Raw genomic sequence first — 16,578 nt, forward strand, 5'->3', positions numbered from 1 at the left:
GGCGACAAAAAAAAAAAAAAAAACAACCAAAAACAAAAAACACTTTCCTGATACTTTCAAAATAGCTTTTTTCCATTCATTTGTGTTTTTTAAGTTACTTTTCAAAAAGTAGGCTGTGCATAGTGGCTCATGCCTGTAATCCTAGCACTTTGGGAGGCCAAGGTCACCTGAGGTCGGGAGTTCGAGACCAGTCAACATGGTGAAACCCTGCCTCTACAAAAAATACAAAAACTAGCCAGGCGTGGTGGCAGTCGCCTGTAATCCCAGCTACTCGGGAAATTGAGAAGGAGAATCGCTTGAACCCAGGGGGCAAAAGTTGAAGTGAGCTGAGATTGCACCATTGCACTCCAGCCTGGGCAAAAAGTGAAACTCCATCTCAAAAAAAAAAAAAAGCTATTATATTTAATACATGTATATAGGTTAATTACTAAAAGAGGTAACAGAAAATATAGCAGTTCCCTGACTTGTCCCCTCCGTCTATTTTACATTCTTTTAGCTGTTTGGGGTGTTTACCTGTGTGTTCCTAATTCATGCAATCTCTTGCATCATTTTCAGGCATTCTCTAATGATTTTCTGTTATGCTAGGACAATATTTTAGCCTATGTGCCTCCTTCTTCTCTCCTCCCACTGTTGCAGCATAATTGTTTGTTAAACTTCAAAACTATTATTTTTATCATGACCATATATATATATATTCTTCTTAGCTAAGTAGATTAGCTCATTAGTATGATAGTGATTCCCCTTAATTTTTTTTCTTTCCCCACTCTGGCTGCCTAAAGAAAAGTGAGATTCCATTCTTTTTTTTTTTTTTTTGAGACGGAGTTTCGCTCTTGTAACCCAGGCTGGAGTGCAATGGCGCGATCTCGGCTCACCGCAACCTCCGCCTCCTGGGTTCAGGCAATTCTCCTGCCTCAGCCTCCTGAGTAGCTGGGATTACAGGCACGTGCCACCATGCCCAGCTAATTTTTTGTATCTTTAGTAGAGACGGGGTTTCACCATGTTGACCAGGATGGTCTCGATCTCTTGACCTCATGATCCACCCGCCTCAGCCTCCCAAAGTGCTGGGATTACAGGCTTGAGCCACCGCGCCCGTCCCCGAGATTCCATTCTTATAGGACGTTTTGGTTTTTCTGTAGTTGACTACATTTTTAAAAATTTGATTATTTTTATAAACCTGTAAGTCTTCCTATCTTCTGAAACCTGCCTTCCTCTCAATATAATCTGTATTTTTAAAGTATTGGGGCTGGGCATAATACCAGCACTTATGGAGGTAAAGGCGAGAGGATTGCTTGAGGCCAGGAGTTTGAGACCAGCCTGCGCAATATACCAAGACCCCATTTCTAAAAAAATAAAAGAGAAAGTTAGGTAACAGTTCATATTTATCATTTTATATGTGCTTTTCTTGAATGAATTTTCTCTAGATTTGGACTGGAGTTCCTTGTGTTCATTCATAAACAAATACTTATTGTATATCAGGTGCTAGGCAGTGTTCTGGGCTCCAGAGATTGAGCCATGAACCAAAATCCCTGTTCTTGGGGCACTTTCATTCAAGTGAAGAAGAACCACGTTAAATAAAATAATTTCAGGTAGTATATTAGAAGGCGGTAAATGCCACAGAGAGAAAGACAGACCAATTTTAACATGAAATTGAAATAAATTGTTAACTTGGTCTTTAGGGTTGTTTCTTAAGCTATAAATTGCTTTATGGTGTAGTTTTGCTGCCGTATATTTCATAGTACATGTTATGATTGTTGGTATTTGTATGAGTATCGTATTATATTATTCAAAATTTTAGCATCATTAGTTATGCTTCCTCGGTGGTAATTTGTGCACTTATTATTCTTGATTCAGTGTGTTCATTTCACTGTAGATGTCATTCATCTTACACCATAAGTGGGTTTTTGTTTTGTTTTTAAGCAGATGATGGTGGTGCTACCCCAGTACAGGATGAACGGGATTCAGGGTCAGACGGTGAGGATGATGTAAATGAGCAACACTCCGGATCAGACACTGGAAGTGTAGAACGTCATTCAGAGGTATTGGCTAACCAATGTCTTTGGGAGGGCTTTTCCCTTGCGTTCTGTGAGTCCTGTTATATATAGAAGTTATAGAATCCCTGTGACAGTTTAGGCTTTAATCTCTGAAAGTAAAGGAGTGTAAGTTAATAGAAAATTGCTTGAAAAATAAATAGTGATGGTCTGGTTACTGTTGAAATCACAGTGAAGTAACTTCTGATTGGGTCACATTTCAAATGTTAGGCAGTTTTCAGCTGTGCATATTGATTGAGAAAATGTACCAGACCTTCGATACTTGACTAAGTTTCCCTATTCTGCAAATAATGTTGTAGTGGGGCAATGAGCATTTGCAATTTGAAGAAATATCAGTTGAAATAGAAAGTTATTGGGATTATCACCTATCAAAATTTATGTCAGTATTTGCCCTTCTTATTTTGAACTGTTATGGTGTATATAATATATGTAATAATGCTTTTTTTTTTTTTTTGAGACAGGGTCTGGCCCTGTAGCACAGTCTGGAGTACAGTGGTGAGATCTTGGCTCACTGCAGCCTCTACCTCCTGGGCTCAAGCCATTCTGTCACCTTGTAGCCTCCCGAGTAGCTGGGACCACAGGCTCAGGCCGCCACATCCAGCGATTTTTTGTTTTTTTTGGTAGAGACAGAGTTTCACCATGTTGGCCAGGCCGGTCTCAAACTCCTGATCTCAAGTGATCCTCTCACCTCAGCCTCTCAAAGTGCTAGGATTACAGGGGTGAGCCACCATGCCCCCCCAAATGTAATTTTAAGAGCTGTTTTTGTTTAATAATACAGAGTAGTATTGGTTTTTGTGTACATTTTAACATATTTGGCCTAGTACATAAATATTTCAATGATTTATGTGCATTTTTGGTTATATAACATGTTAAGACAAAATTGGGAAATTTTTAAATAAATTCACTGTAAGTCTTCGGTAGACACACACTGAAATAGGAATGATAAAGATAGAAAGATTTAAGAACTTTCTATGTCATATAGTTTTCTTGATTACACGTGTAGAAAATTGTCCAATTTTTAGTAGGTGTGGTTAGAGACTATATCATTGACTGTATCCTTCGACAGCAGCATTCATACACATTCAGCAAGTGTTTATTGAGTGCCTAATATGTGTCAGACTCTTTTTGCAGGTGCTTTGGACTTACCAGTGACTAGAAGTTAAAATCTTTCTCTTAGGTTTTTTTTTCCAGTAGGAGGAGAAAGACATTAAATAATAATTTTTTTTTTTTTAATTGTATAGTTTGTTAGAAGGTAACATACTGTGAAGAAAATAGATAATTAGAACATAGCAAAGGATGGAGGGCAGACTTTGGTGTTAAATAGGGACCATATGACCTTTTATTAAGAAAGTGGCATTTGAACCAGGATGTGAAGGGAGGCTAAGGAATGGCCGTGTGAATATGGACGTTTAGGGGAAGAACATTCCTGCCCAGGACCCCAAGGTGAAAGTGTGGTTGGTGTCTTCAAGGAGCCATTGTAACTGAAGTGGGGTCAGTAAGGGGTAGGGGAGGTCAGAGAACTAAATGCAGGGATGGAAAAGGCTCATCTTTTATATGTTTTGATGTCACTCAGGTTTTTCTATGCTTTTAAACATTCAGAGTAAATTCCAATATTTTAATTAATGATAGTTGGGAATTACTTGATAATGTATACATTATTGTAGCCAGTGCATTTAGTGTGTGATATTTTAAGTGTCCACTTTGGAAACAGCATTCAGAGATTAGCGACTGTCAGTATAGAACCTAGTAGGGTAGTCATCTCATGGCCTCATGCTGCAGTTGCAAATGCACGTTACCTTAAGCATCTATAGTTTTTAAAAGTAATATGGATTCTGAATAAATAAGTGCCTGTTTTTGAAAATTTAGAAATCACGGACTGTCCCAGACATATAATAGTTTGATTTAAAAATTTTCAATTCTGTTATGTTGCAAGTGCTGATGGCATACTGTGAGTACCCATACAACCATTCTGTTTTTCATGGTATTCAGTAAATTACATGAGGTACTCAACATTCTAGTATAAAATAGGTTTTGTGTTAGGTGGTTTTGGCCAACTGTAGACCTCGGTAAGTGTTTGGAGCTCATTTAAGGTAGGCTTAGGCTGAGCTGTGATGTTTGGTAGATTAGATGGATGAAGTGCATTTTTGGCTTCATGATATTTTCAACTTACTATGGGTTTCTCAGGCTGTAACCCCGTAATAAGTTGAGGCGCTTCTGTATCTGTAAAGTTTAAAGAAAATAAAACCAGCATACTCCAACTACAGAAATGACTACGAGCCTTTTCACATTATTTCTCCTGCATTTTCATTCTGTCCCATGTATATGACGCGTGTGTATTTTATATTTTACCTTTACTTCAGATTTTACTATATATATTTTGTGTCTATGTATTTATCTCTTCATTTAAGATTATACTTTAAGTGTTTCCCCATGATTAAAGATTCTCAATAAGCATAATTTTTAATGGTTTCACAATGTGGATGCAATATCACTGATTCAGCAGTTTTCTAACTTGTCATTTATGCTGTTTAGCTATTGTGTTAAGTAACTGAAGCTACCTTGAAGATTTTTGTACATAAACAGTTGTGACCATTTTTTATTGTTTCCTTAGAAAGCTGTCAGGAGAATTAACCAGATGAAAAAGACTCATTTTAAGGCTCTTCATAGATATTCCTTTCCAGGAAGGTTATCTTAATTTGCTAAACCACTAGTACTTCGAGAGTGCCAGCTGTATTCTATAAGTGTTGAGTTCTGTGTTAATGTTCTTTTGCCTATTTCAAATGGCTTTTATGTAATCCCAGCACTTTGGGAGGCCGAGGCGGGTGGATCACGAGGTCAAGAGATTGAGACCATCCTGGTCAACATGGTGAAACCCCATCTCTACTAAAAATACAAAAAATTAGCTGGGCATGGTAGTGTGTGCCTGTAATCCCAGCTGCTCGGGAGGCTGAGGCAGGAGAATTGCCTGAACCCAGGAGGCGGAGGTTGCAGTGAGCCGAAATCGAGCCATTGCATTCCAGCCTGGGTAACAAGAGCGAAACTCCGTCTCAAAAAAAAAAAATCTCCATCTGTATTTTAGAATTTAGGCTAGTATTTTTTTTTTAATTCATTTCACCTATAGTATTTACTCAGTACACACAAAACACACACACACACACACACACACACACACACACACACACAGTCTTTAAGATAGTGGTCAGTGTAGGAAATACTGATAAGATTTTGAAGACCAGTAATTTTTGCAGGTTTCTTAACCACTTTATTATAAAGCTTCTTTAGTTACTAAAAAAAAAAAAAACTTATTTTTTTCTTAAAATAATTGTATATGTCTATAAATAATCTCTGACAGGTGACAGAGCAAGTCTCTTGTCAGACTGCCTGAAGAAAACAAGAGTTTACTGTTAACACATGTATGTAACGGGCTGTGAATCTTTCTGTCTAGGGAGTTTGTTCTATCATTGATGGGCCTGCCTAATGGCCATTTCTAATAACATCTCCGTTTCTTGTATGGTTGGCTTTATTTTTTTCCTCCAAGCTTTGAAAAATACTCAGTGATCAAGATAAATGATATTTTAAAACTCGAATGCAAAAATATACGATCAACAAAATATCAAAATCTTAAAGTTAGGATCAGTAGCAATGCTGTGTTGGTCTATATTTGAGCCAAAGGGAAATGGAAAAGCTAGTACCAGTTATCCTGTCTTCAAATTTTAAATATTTTGTTCATCATGGATTTTTTGCATCAACTTTGATCTTTTAAAAAGGTCACCTGTCTTGGGCCAGGCCTTGGTAGCTCACTCCTGTAATCCCAGCACTTTGGGAGGCTGAGGTGGGCAGATCACCTGAGGTCAGGAGTTTGAGACCAGCCTGGCCAACATGGTGAAACCCCGTCTCTACTAAAAAATACAAAAAAGTCGGGCGTGGTGGCAGGTGCCTATAATCCCAGCTACTTGGGAGGCTGAGGCAGGAGAATCACTTGTACCAGGGAGGCGGAGATTTCAGTGAGCTGAGACTACACGATTGCACACCAGCATGGACAACAAGAGCGAAATTCTGTCTCAAAAGAAAAAAAGGTTACCTGTCTTTTAAAAAGCAGTTTTTCTTTTTCTTTCTTTTTTTTTTTTTTTTTTGAGGCAGAGTCTTACACTGTTGCCCAGGCTGGCATGTAGTCGCACTATCACAGCTCACTGTAGCCTCAACCTCCTGGGGTTAAGTGATCCCCCCACCTTAGCCTCCCAAGTAGCTGAGACCCAGGCATGCACCACTCTGCCCAGCTAATTTTTTTATTTATAGTAGTGATGGGATTTTGCCATGTTGCCCAGGCTGATCTCAAACTCCTGGGCTCAAGGCACCTGCCCACCTTGGCTTCCCAAAGTGCTGGGATTACAGATATGAGCCACCATGCCTGGCCCAAAAAAGGGCTCTATTGAAATAGATTTACATACTATACAATTTACCCACTTAAAGTGTGCAATTCAGTGATCTTCAGTATTTTCTGGTAGTCCAGCTGTCACCACAGTCGATTTTAGGATTTCATTATATAAGAAACACTTTTGCTGTTACCTTTCTAATCTCTTCTTCCCTTTGCCTACCCGCTCCCCACCCCACAGTCCTCAGCAACCACTAAGTTCCTTTCTGTCTCCTAAAGTCTCTGTCCTGGACTTCTCTTACATATGGAATGATAAAAGATGGTCTTTTGTGACTGACGTATTTCACTTACCATAGTATTTTCAAGGTGTATCCATGTTGTAGCATGTATCAGTACTTCATTCCTGTTTTGTGGTAAATAATATTCCGTTATATGGATAGACTACATTTTATCTATCCATTCTTCAGTTGATGACATTTGGGTTGTTTCTTTTGGTATTATGAATAATGCTGCTATAACCATTTGTGTACAAGTGTTTTGTGGGCATTCATTTTCAGTTCTCTTGGGCATATTCCTAAGGGAGGTAATTGCTAACTCAGATGTAATTCTGTGTAATCATTTGAGGAGCTGCCAGACTATTTTCCACAGTGGTTACACTGTTTTACATTCATAATAGCTGAGTATAAGGGTTCTGATTTCTCCATACTCTTGTCAGCACTTATTACCTGACTTTTTGATTACAGACATCTTGCTGGCTGTGAAATGGTCTATCACTTGTTTTGATTTGCATTTCTCTGATGAGTAATCATGTTGAGTGTCTAGGTATTTGTATGTCTTCCTTGGAGAAATATCCATTCAGATTCTTTGTCCTCTTTTTTGTAGAGAGGGGATCTCACTATGTTGCCTCAATTGGTCTTGAATTCCTGGCCCCAAGCAGTCCTCCTGCCTTAGCCTGCCAAAGTGCCGAGATTACAGGCAAGAGCCACCATACCTTGCCTATTTCTAAAATTGAGCTTTTTTTCCCCTTATTATTGCGTTGTCAAAAAATCTTTAGTCTTTATATCACTCCTTATTAGATGACTAATTTCCAAATATTTTTCCCGTTTCTGGGTTGTCTTTTTTTTAATGGTATCCTTTGAAGCACAAAAGTTCTTAAATTTGATGCAGTTCAACTTGTCTGTTTTTTTTTTTTCATGGATTGCTTGTGCTTTTAGTATCATACCTAAGAATTTTTTGCCAAATCTGAGGTCATGAAGAGTTACCCCTATGTTTTATTCTAAGACTGTTACAGCTTTAGTGTTTGATCAGTTTTGAGATTTTTGTATATAGTATAAGATAAGGGTGTAGTTTTATTCGCATTGTGAAAAGACTGTTCTTTCACCATTGAATGGTCTTGGCATCTTTGTTGAAAATCTGTTGACCATAGGATATGTGGCTTCATTTCTTACTCATATCTAAGATTAAAATCTTACTCATATCTGCATCTATCCTTGTACGTGTAGTAGTGTATTAACTACTATTGCTTTGTAGTATGTTTTGTTACTGGAGAGTATGAGTCCTAATTTGTTCTTTTTCAAGATCTTTTGGCCAATCTGGGTTCCTTGCAGTTACCTATGTATTTTAGAATAAGTTTGTTGATTTCTGCAGGGAAGTTAGCTGGGATTCTGATAGGGGGATTACACTGAATCAGTAGTTCAGTTTGGAATATTGCCATCTTGGCAGTATAAAGTCTCTTCATCCGAGAACGTGGGATGTCTATTTAAGTGTTTAATTGCTTTTAACAGTGATTTATAGTTTTCCATGTATATATATTGGATTTCTTTGTTAAATTTATAAGTATGTTATTCTCTTTGATGCTTAGTAAATGGAATTATTTTATTAATTTCATATATTGTTCCTAAACATTTTTTCTATTTCTAGTTTTTTTTTTTTTTAATTTCTAGTTTTATTTCATTGTAGGGGAACAAACTTTGTATATTGCTATTCTTTTAAATTTATCAAGGTTTGTTTTAGGACCTAGCACATAGTCTATCCTGGAGAATGTTCCATGCACTTAATAAGAATATATATTTTATTGTTGAATAAAGGTTTTTTTTTTGTTGTTGGTTTTTTTTAAAAAGGTCTCTTCTGTTGCCCAGGATGGAGTACAGTGGTGTAACTGTAGCTTACTTTAACACAGCGGGCATTTAAAAAAATTATGGCTCACTGAACCTTGAACTCCTGAGCTCAAGCAGTCTTCTTGCCGCAGACTCCTGAGTAGCTAGGACTAGAGGTGCATGCCATCACGCCTGGTTAATTTTTAAACTTTTTTGTAGAGATCGTTTTGCTATGTTGCCCAAGTGGGTCTTGAACTCCTGGCTTCAATTGGTCTTCCCACCCTGGCCTCTCAGCGGCACTGGAATTATAGGTGTGAGCCATTGTGCCTGGCCTATTTCTTTAGGTATCTGTTTGATCTAGTTTGTTTATAGTATTGTTAAAGTCCTCTTTTTTCTCATTGAGCTTATTAGTCTAGTAATTCTATTCAGCTGTTTTCTCATTATTTATTTATTTGTGGGCGGGCAGGGTCTCACTCTGTCTCCCAGGCTGGAGTGCTGTGACGTGATCTCGGCTCACTGCAACCTCCGTCTCCCAGGTTCAAGAGATTCTCCTGTGCTAGTCCCCGGAGTGGCTGGGACCACAAGCATGCACCACCACGCCCAGCTAAGTTTTTTGTTTTTTATAGAGATGGGATTTTGCCATGTTGTCTAGGCTGCCTTCTGGATTTTTTTGAACACTGAGCTCTGGATAGGGGGTGGGGGGTGGGAGGTGGGAATGAGTTAGTAACCTGAAAGCCTTTCAGCTTGCTGCTCTTGGCATGGTCTCACAAGCTGGCTCAAGGGTGATTAGGGTCCCAGTGTTCTCAGTGTGGTGCACCTGAGCAAGGTAAAGCCGCCTTTAAGCAAGTAAGGGTTGAGCAAAAGATGGGAATCTCATCTCCGCTTCACACCTGCAGTCTTTTGGAACTTAGCACAGCAAGAGGCATCTGGGAGCAGGGTGAGAGATGCTGATACTCTGCTCTTTCTGGGAAGAAAACTCTAACTGAAACCAGGATGGAGAGGGAGCTCTGTGTTTCTGGCTACAGCAATCTGTAGTGGAGTCAGCCTCACTGAATTGTGAGGTTGAAAGGAGGGATTGATCTTGGTTCAAATAACAGAGTCTTTAGCCTCTCTAGTCGAATTTGTGTAGGCATTTCTTCATTTGCCCTTTGCCATTAGGACCATTTCTAGAGATTTTAAATGGTTGTTTTTTAATAATTTTCACTGGGGAGAAGGTCAGTAGAACTTCTGATGCTATGATGCCAAAAGTCCTTGTGTGACTTCATTTTTATCTCTTTCAGGTTGGTTAAACTTTTGCATATTCCCCAGTTTAAATCCCAAAGGGACCCATTATGCTTTGCTTGTCTGTTACTGCAATCTGTATTGGGCCCATTGAGCTCCTTCATCTCATGTAGTTTCCTATAGGCGTGGATGGGTGAGATCCTCTGGGTCTTGCCTGTGGCTACACCTCCACAGAGAGCAGCCTTGTGTTGCTTTCCTGAAAAAGAGATTCTTAGCAAGCCAGTTGTGGATATCTGGGGACATGCCTATATATTACAGGGCATTTATCGTGTTGGTTACTGGGCATTAAAAAATGCTAGTAACACATCCTCCCTATCATTTATGACCAAAAATAGCCCTTCAAATTTCCCACTGACCCCTTGGGTGAGGAGCCAGAATTTCAACCTTTGGGTTGAAAACACTGAAATGGATAAGTGAGGTGTAATAAACGTAAGAAAGGAAACAAGAAATACTCAACAGTATAGAAAATGAGCGATTAAAGTATAAATGGAACATTTATAAAAATTGCAATGCAGCTATTTGTTTTCAGAGACTATTTCGTGACATGGAGAACTGAACATGTTACTTTTGATGCAGGATTTTTTTGGGATGCCGCTTCCCATTGGCTGGAAATGTCTGTGGGCCGGCAGTGCTCCTACTCCAGCCTCACTAGTCTCCGGGCTCGCTGCTTGGACTCACCCTGCCCACTCAGTCTGCACTTGGTTTTTGCTAATGGCCTCTGCAGGCAGGACAGGCATGGAATGGTAAGGGGTGTGTGAGTGAGCAAGTCCGAGGTCTGGTCACAGTGCATAGCCAGGCGGGTCAGCTGCTGCAGTGGTAGGGCAGCTCCAGGCACCGACACAGATGCAGGCTCCGTATAGGGTGCTTCAGCTGCACCCAGTGTGCTACAAGCAACTACATAGTAGGTGCCAGTGTCCAGATGAGGGGGATGTGGGGGTGCCTGAAGACTTGGAGATGCTGGGAACTGGAGGGCCCCAAGGGTGTCACAGCTCAGTTGTTCCCATTGCGCCAGGCTTGGTGAGTAGGGGCGTGTTACAGCTCTGCTTTGGAGAGTCCCAAGGTCTGGGCTCTCAAGAAGCACTACAGCTCTCTTGGTCGTTCCTGGTACCCGAGCCTCGGTGAATGGCGGTGTGTCACGCCCAGCAACAACTTCTCCCCCATTGCTGGATAAGCAGGAGGGTTGGGTACAGTGTTACAGCTCTTTTCCCATCCTCCACTGGGCAGTTCCCAGGTTCTTTTCCTGTGTCCAAGAAGGATGAGGTTACACGGACAACAGTGAGTGAACAGGGTGGAGAAGAATTTTATTGAGTGACGGAACAGCTCTCAGCAGAGAGGGGACCTGAAATGGGCAGCCTCTACCCAAAGATGAGTAGTCCCCAACTTGTGGAAAGTCTGGGGTTTTTATAGGCTCAGAATTGGGGAAGAATGGGCTGTAGGTAGCCTTGGGAAAGGCAACATTTGACTGGTTAAAAAATAGTATTATTCAGAACCAATCAGGAAAGAGCAAACAGTAATAAAAGTTCTCACTCCAGTCAGGGGCTCTGGCAGCTCAGTTTTCAGGGTTTAAGCTGTCTTTGGCTAGAAGGTCATGTTTCACCAGGGAACCACTCCTGTCTGCCTAGGAATTTGCTTCCTGCCGCTGTTACTTGAAAGATACAGGCTATTATTGTGATTCTAGGTCCTGGTTTAATTTTTTAAAGTAAATTTACACAGAGAAGAGATTGAAAGGACTAAAATGTAAATGATGGTGATCTTTGGGTGTGAGTAGCATTTGTCTTATTTCTGCAGTGCTCATTAATCTTTCAAATCAAAGGGAAAATAATTTGGTGGAATACTATGCCATTTTATGTGGTAACCCATTTTTATAAGCAAGCAACAGCTAACTCAAAATGTACTAAAAAACTCAACATTTTAGAAGAATTTTGAATTTTTGAACTTTTCACTGGAAAGGTAGTTTCTTAAATTTGAAGGAAAGGTTATGGTGAATAACCAGTAGTTATTTATAGCTGCAGTGTGAACGATGGCTAAGAAGGTATAAGGCAATACATCTAAAGCATCTAAGGACCCCCTGAGTGCTCAATTTCTTTTACTGTTACAACTAGGAAATGTCTTAAATTATTTTAAAATATGACCTTAAATGTCAGTTTCAATTGTTGATTTGTTGTACTCATCCGACTTTTTAAAAAACTGTCTTTTGGATTTTTTTAAGCTTGCAGTTTAATTGCTGAAGCCACTCTAGAAAGTTTGAATATAGTTTTGATAACTTTTAAGCTCAACTGTGTAATTTCCAACATACTCATCACACATTCTGTGTTGGTGTTGTCTAAGTGTATTCTTTAGCTTGAGTCTGTCACACTAGTACTTTTTTACTATAGTGATTTCTTTCCTTTTTTTGCCTGGTTGTGCCACACATAATGCGATGTTTTTGTGAAACTCATAAAAAATTCATGAGGATTTCTGAATTTCACAATCATTGTCTTATGCAGTGTCCTTGTAAGGGTTATTTGTTTTGGAATGCTGCACCACGCGTCAGGAAATCCGGGGTAGAGTGTAGCGGGTGAGTTCTGGATGACTGCCTAGTGTCTCACTTCTTTGGGAGTGGCTCCCAGTGCTGTGCCCCTGCTCCAGCTGTAACTGATTGAGTCACAGTTTCTGATATTGCCTTGACCAGTTAGGTCATCTCTCTTGGGGATTTATAATTTAGTTCTAGACATTGAAATTTATTATGTTCATAGCTGAGTCATGTTACTGATGGTACTCTAGTAAAATGATCCTGAGTTCCTTTTTCTAAGCTTTCTGTGCTGCATTGGTACTTAACCTTCCAGTCTTTAGTCTTTCTGATCCTGAGAGATTGTTCTTTTTTTCTGGACTTAGCCAGAGATGATTCTGTTACTTCAACTAAAATAAATCAAGTCACACATAGACATGGCATTAGAGTTATGTGATGGATATGCTGTGGAGAGCATTCCAAAAACCAGTTACAGTTTTCCCTTTTGCCTTCTGCTTTAGTTGCCTCTGCTGGTACTGTAGGCTTCTCCACCCTCCCATCTTAACTCAGCTAACACAAACTACCTGCAAACATGCCTGTTGTTTGCACACCTTTTAAAAAAAATTTTTTTTTTCAGGTGAAGTCTCTCTGTCACTCAGGCTGGAGTGCAGTGGTGCGATCTCCGCTCACTGCACACCTTTTTTTTGCAGCTCAGTTTCACATAGATGCACTTCTAGTGCACTTTCAAAATATCATATGCATACTTTGTGAATAGTGCATGTCACACTATAATATTACAGTATGCCTGGCTGGCTCCTCATTAGACAGCAGCTCTTAAGGTCAGGCACTGGGTCTTAGCCTGGATTCTTAGCATCTTGCACATAGTAGACATCACATAAATTCTTGTTGGATTAATTATTCCTCACTTTATGTTATTCCTACTTAATGCTTTTATTACTCATTTAACACATACAGGTTCAGTATCCCTTATCCAAAATGCTTGAAACCAGAATTGTTTTGGATTTAGAATTTTGTTGAGTTTTGAAATATTTACATATACACAGAGAGCTATCTTGGCCATGGGACCCAAGTCTAAACATAAAATTCGTTTATCTTTCTTGTATATATAGCTCAAAGGTACTCTTTTACATTATTTTAAATAATTTTGCACATGAAACAAACTTTGTGTTAGGTGCTTGTGTGTGGAATTTTCCACTTGTGGTGTCACGTTAATGCTTAAAAAGTTTCAGACTTTGGAGTTTTCTGAATTTTCAGATTAGGGATGCCCAAACTCTGCCTACTATGTGTATGTATTGGAGAGCATTCTGTACTCTGAGGATACCTCAGTGGGGAAAACAAACCAAAATATGCCTGCCTTCCTAGAGCTTACAGTCTAGATTGTTAAATTTTCCACATGCATTCTTTTAAATTATGAAGTATGTCTAAAGAAAGCTTTAGGCAACATACAGAGTACTGTACTGTAAGATTCTGTGATATCCTAATATCGTTTTAATAGGTAAGTGCCTGTTTCAGTGGGATCATGGAGTTTGTCACTGACCAGGAATCTAATACAGTCCTGGGCTGACTGCCTGGTGAGAACTGAAGAAAAATATAGTTAGGAATTTTGGGAAGTTTACAATTTTGGAAAATTTGCTCAATGTGCTGTATTCTTTGCCATGAAATATAGTCACTGAAATACAGCACATTGAGCAAAGTTTCCAAAATTGTAAACTTCCCAAAATTCCTAACTATCCCACTGAAACAGGCACTTACCTATTAAAATTTTTAATATATTACTATTAAAATTTTTTTTTTGCACTTTTCCTAATTTTTTCTCACTTTATTTTTCAGAATGAACCTAGTGATCGAGAAGATGGCCTTACCAAAGGACATCATGTGACAGACTCAGAGAATGATGAGCCCTTAAATCTTAATGCTAGTGACTCTGAAAGTGAGGAGCTTCACAGGCAGAAGGACAGCGACTCTGAATCTGAGAAACGTGCAGAGCCTCCTGCAAGTGATTCTGAAAATGAGGATGTCAATCAGCATGGGAGTGACTCTGAGAGTGAGGAGACCAGGAAATTACCTGGTAGTGACTCTGAAAATGAGGAGCTTCTTAATGGGCATGCAAGTGACTCAGAAAACGAAGATGTTGGAAAGCATCCTGCCAGTGATTCTGAGATTGAGGAGCCCCAGAAGAGTCCTGCCAGTGACTCTGAAACAGAAGATACTCTAAAACCTCAAATCAGTGACTCTGAGAGTGAGGAGCCCCCAAGGCAGCAAGCCAGTGACTCTGAAAATGAGGAACCTCCCAAACCTCGAATGAGTGATTCTGAAAGTGAGGAGCTTCCTAAACCTCAGGTCAGTGACTCGGAAAGTGAGGAACCCCCAAGGCACCAGGCCAGTGACTCTGAAAATGAGGAGCTTCCCAAACCTCGTATCAGTGACTCAGAAAGTGAGGACCCTCCAAGGCATCAGGCCAGTGACTCAGAAAATGAAGAGCTTCCCAAACCCCAAATCAGTGATTCAGAAAGTGAGGACCCCCCAAGGATCCAGGCCAGTGATTCTGAAAATGAAGAGTTACCCAAACCCCGAGTCAGTGACTCTGAAAGTGAGGGACCTCAGAAGGGACCTGCCAGTGACTCAGAAACTGAGGATGCGTCCAGACACAAACAGAAGCCAGAGTCAGATGATGACAGTGACAGGGAGAATAAGGGAGAGGATACAGAAATGCAGAATGACTCTGTCCATTCAGACAGCCATATGGACAGAAAAAAGTTTCACAGTTCTGATAGTGAGGAGGAAGAACTCAAAAGGCAAAAAATGGACAGCGATGAAGATGAAAAAGAGGGTGAGGAGGAGAAAGTAGCGAAGAGAAAAGCTGCTGTGCTTTCTGATAGTGAAGATGAAGAGAAAGCATGTAAGGAATTACTTTGGCCTGTTTATCACTGGCTTTACTCATTGTCTAAGCTTGTAACTGTGAAACATTGTATCCTCTTGGTATGTGGGATCTATATTCTGTTATTCAGCTTAATATTGTAAAATATCACTAGGATACTCATTTCCCATGGTTATCATGGGCTAAGCTTAATAGTAAGTTTACCTTTGAGTTCTGTTAATGTGCATTAATCTCTGACTGTCTTAGAGTGATAAACCACATGTCAATGGGAATATAAAATAGTTTTTTTTTTTTAACTGGAAAAGGTAATGTTTCAAAGAAATATGTTTACATGAAAACCCCTAACTATATTCCAAGTTAGCCATGGGTCTCTTTGACTCTTAGTTCACTAGACCCCATCCAAACAGTAACTGAGCTCCCATAGGTACGTCTCTTCATTTGTTAAACATTGTTGAATATTCAGAATCAGGGAAGCTTTGAGGGGTTTCTCTTTAGAAACACCATCTCTCTGCAGAGTGTTTCAGTCTCTGCTACCTAAGACTCCATTTTCACAGAAATAAGTTTTACTTGTTGACTTTTTTTATGAAACTTATCTTTTTTTGGAAAATACATATTTCATTATAAACTGACAGTTCTTATAGGAGAAGGAAAAAAAGTACGAGACATGCTGTCAATGTGTTAAGTAAGATGACAAATTTCAAACTGACGAGCAATGATAGAGGAACATGGAGAATATTCGGATAGAGGAACATGGAGAATATTCCTAGAAGGAAATACGTAGTCCTTTTTAGTTCACTTACTACTTGGCAGCATAGAAAGAATGCCAATTTTGCCCATCAATCTAGTTGTGTTTTTTGAGACAGAATCTTACTCTGTCGCCCAGGCTGGAGTGCACTGGCATGACCTCAGCTCACTGCAACCTCTGCCTCCCAGGTTTAAGCCATTCTCCTGCTTCAGTCTCCTGAGAAGCTGGGACTACAGGTGCACGCCACCATGCCCAGCTAATTTTTTGTATTTTTAGTAGAGATGTGGTTTCACCATATTGGTCAGGCTGGTCTTGAACTACTGACCTCGTGATCTACCCACCTCAGCTTCCCAAAGTGCTGGGATTATAGGCATGAGCCACCACGCCCGGCCACAATCTAGTTTTAATTTTCTCAATTCCCCCAAAGGAAAGGTAGCTGTTGACACCCACTTTTATATTGATGATATCTTTCTTCATCTTTTCGCCACTTTTTCTTAAGCAAAATAACACATAATTTGTAAGGTGATTCTGAAAGAGCCATTTAGTTATTTTACAAATTCTAAACCATGTGACAGGAAGCCCTTTGATTTAAGCCCTTTGGTTTTTGATTTTTTTTTTATTTGGACCACATACTGCCATGTTAAAGCAC

General features: G+C 39.6%; 1 protein-coding gene across 29 annotated transcripts in view; it reads left to right on the forward strand.

The window, feature by feature from the left end:
• IWS1 (interacts with SUPT6H, CTD assembly factor 1) overlaps positions 1–16,578 on the forward strand; it is a 41,083-nt gene that overhangs the window by 1,818 nt on the left and 22,687 nt on the right. For 11 of the 29 annotated variants that reach the window (XR_013518828.1, XR_013518830.1, XR_013518831.1 and 8 more), the window contains exons 2-3: positions 1,921–2,036; positions 14,137–15,205. Coding sequence is in view for 19 of the 29 variants with exons in the window: in XM_078327040.1 (XP_078183166.1) it covers positions 1,921–2,036; positions 14,137–15,205 (1,185 nt within the window). In the remaining 10 variants the exon portion in view is untranslated. Of the gene's footprint in view, positions 1–1,917; positions 2,037–9,919; positions 10,541–14,136; positions 15,206–16,578 lie in introns of those variants that run through there. The other 18 variants (XR_013518827.1, XR_013518829.1, XM_078327038.1 and 15 more) reach the window with 3 other exon arrangements.

This window comes from Callithrix jacchus, chromosome 6 (assembly GCF_049354715.1).
Source record: "Callithrix jacchus isolate 240 chromosome 6, calJac240_pri, whole genome shotgun sequence".
Lineage (NCBI taxonomy): Eukaryota > Metazoa > Chordata > Mammalia > Primates > Cebidae > Callithrix > Callithrix jacchus.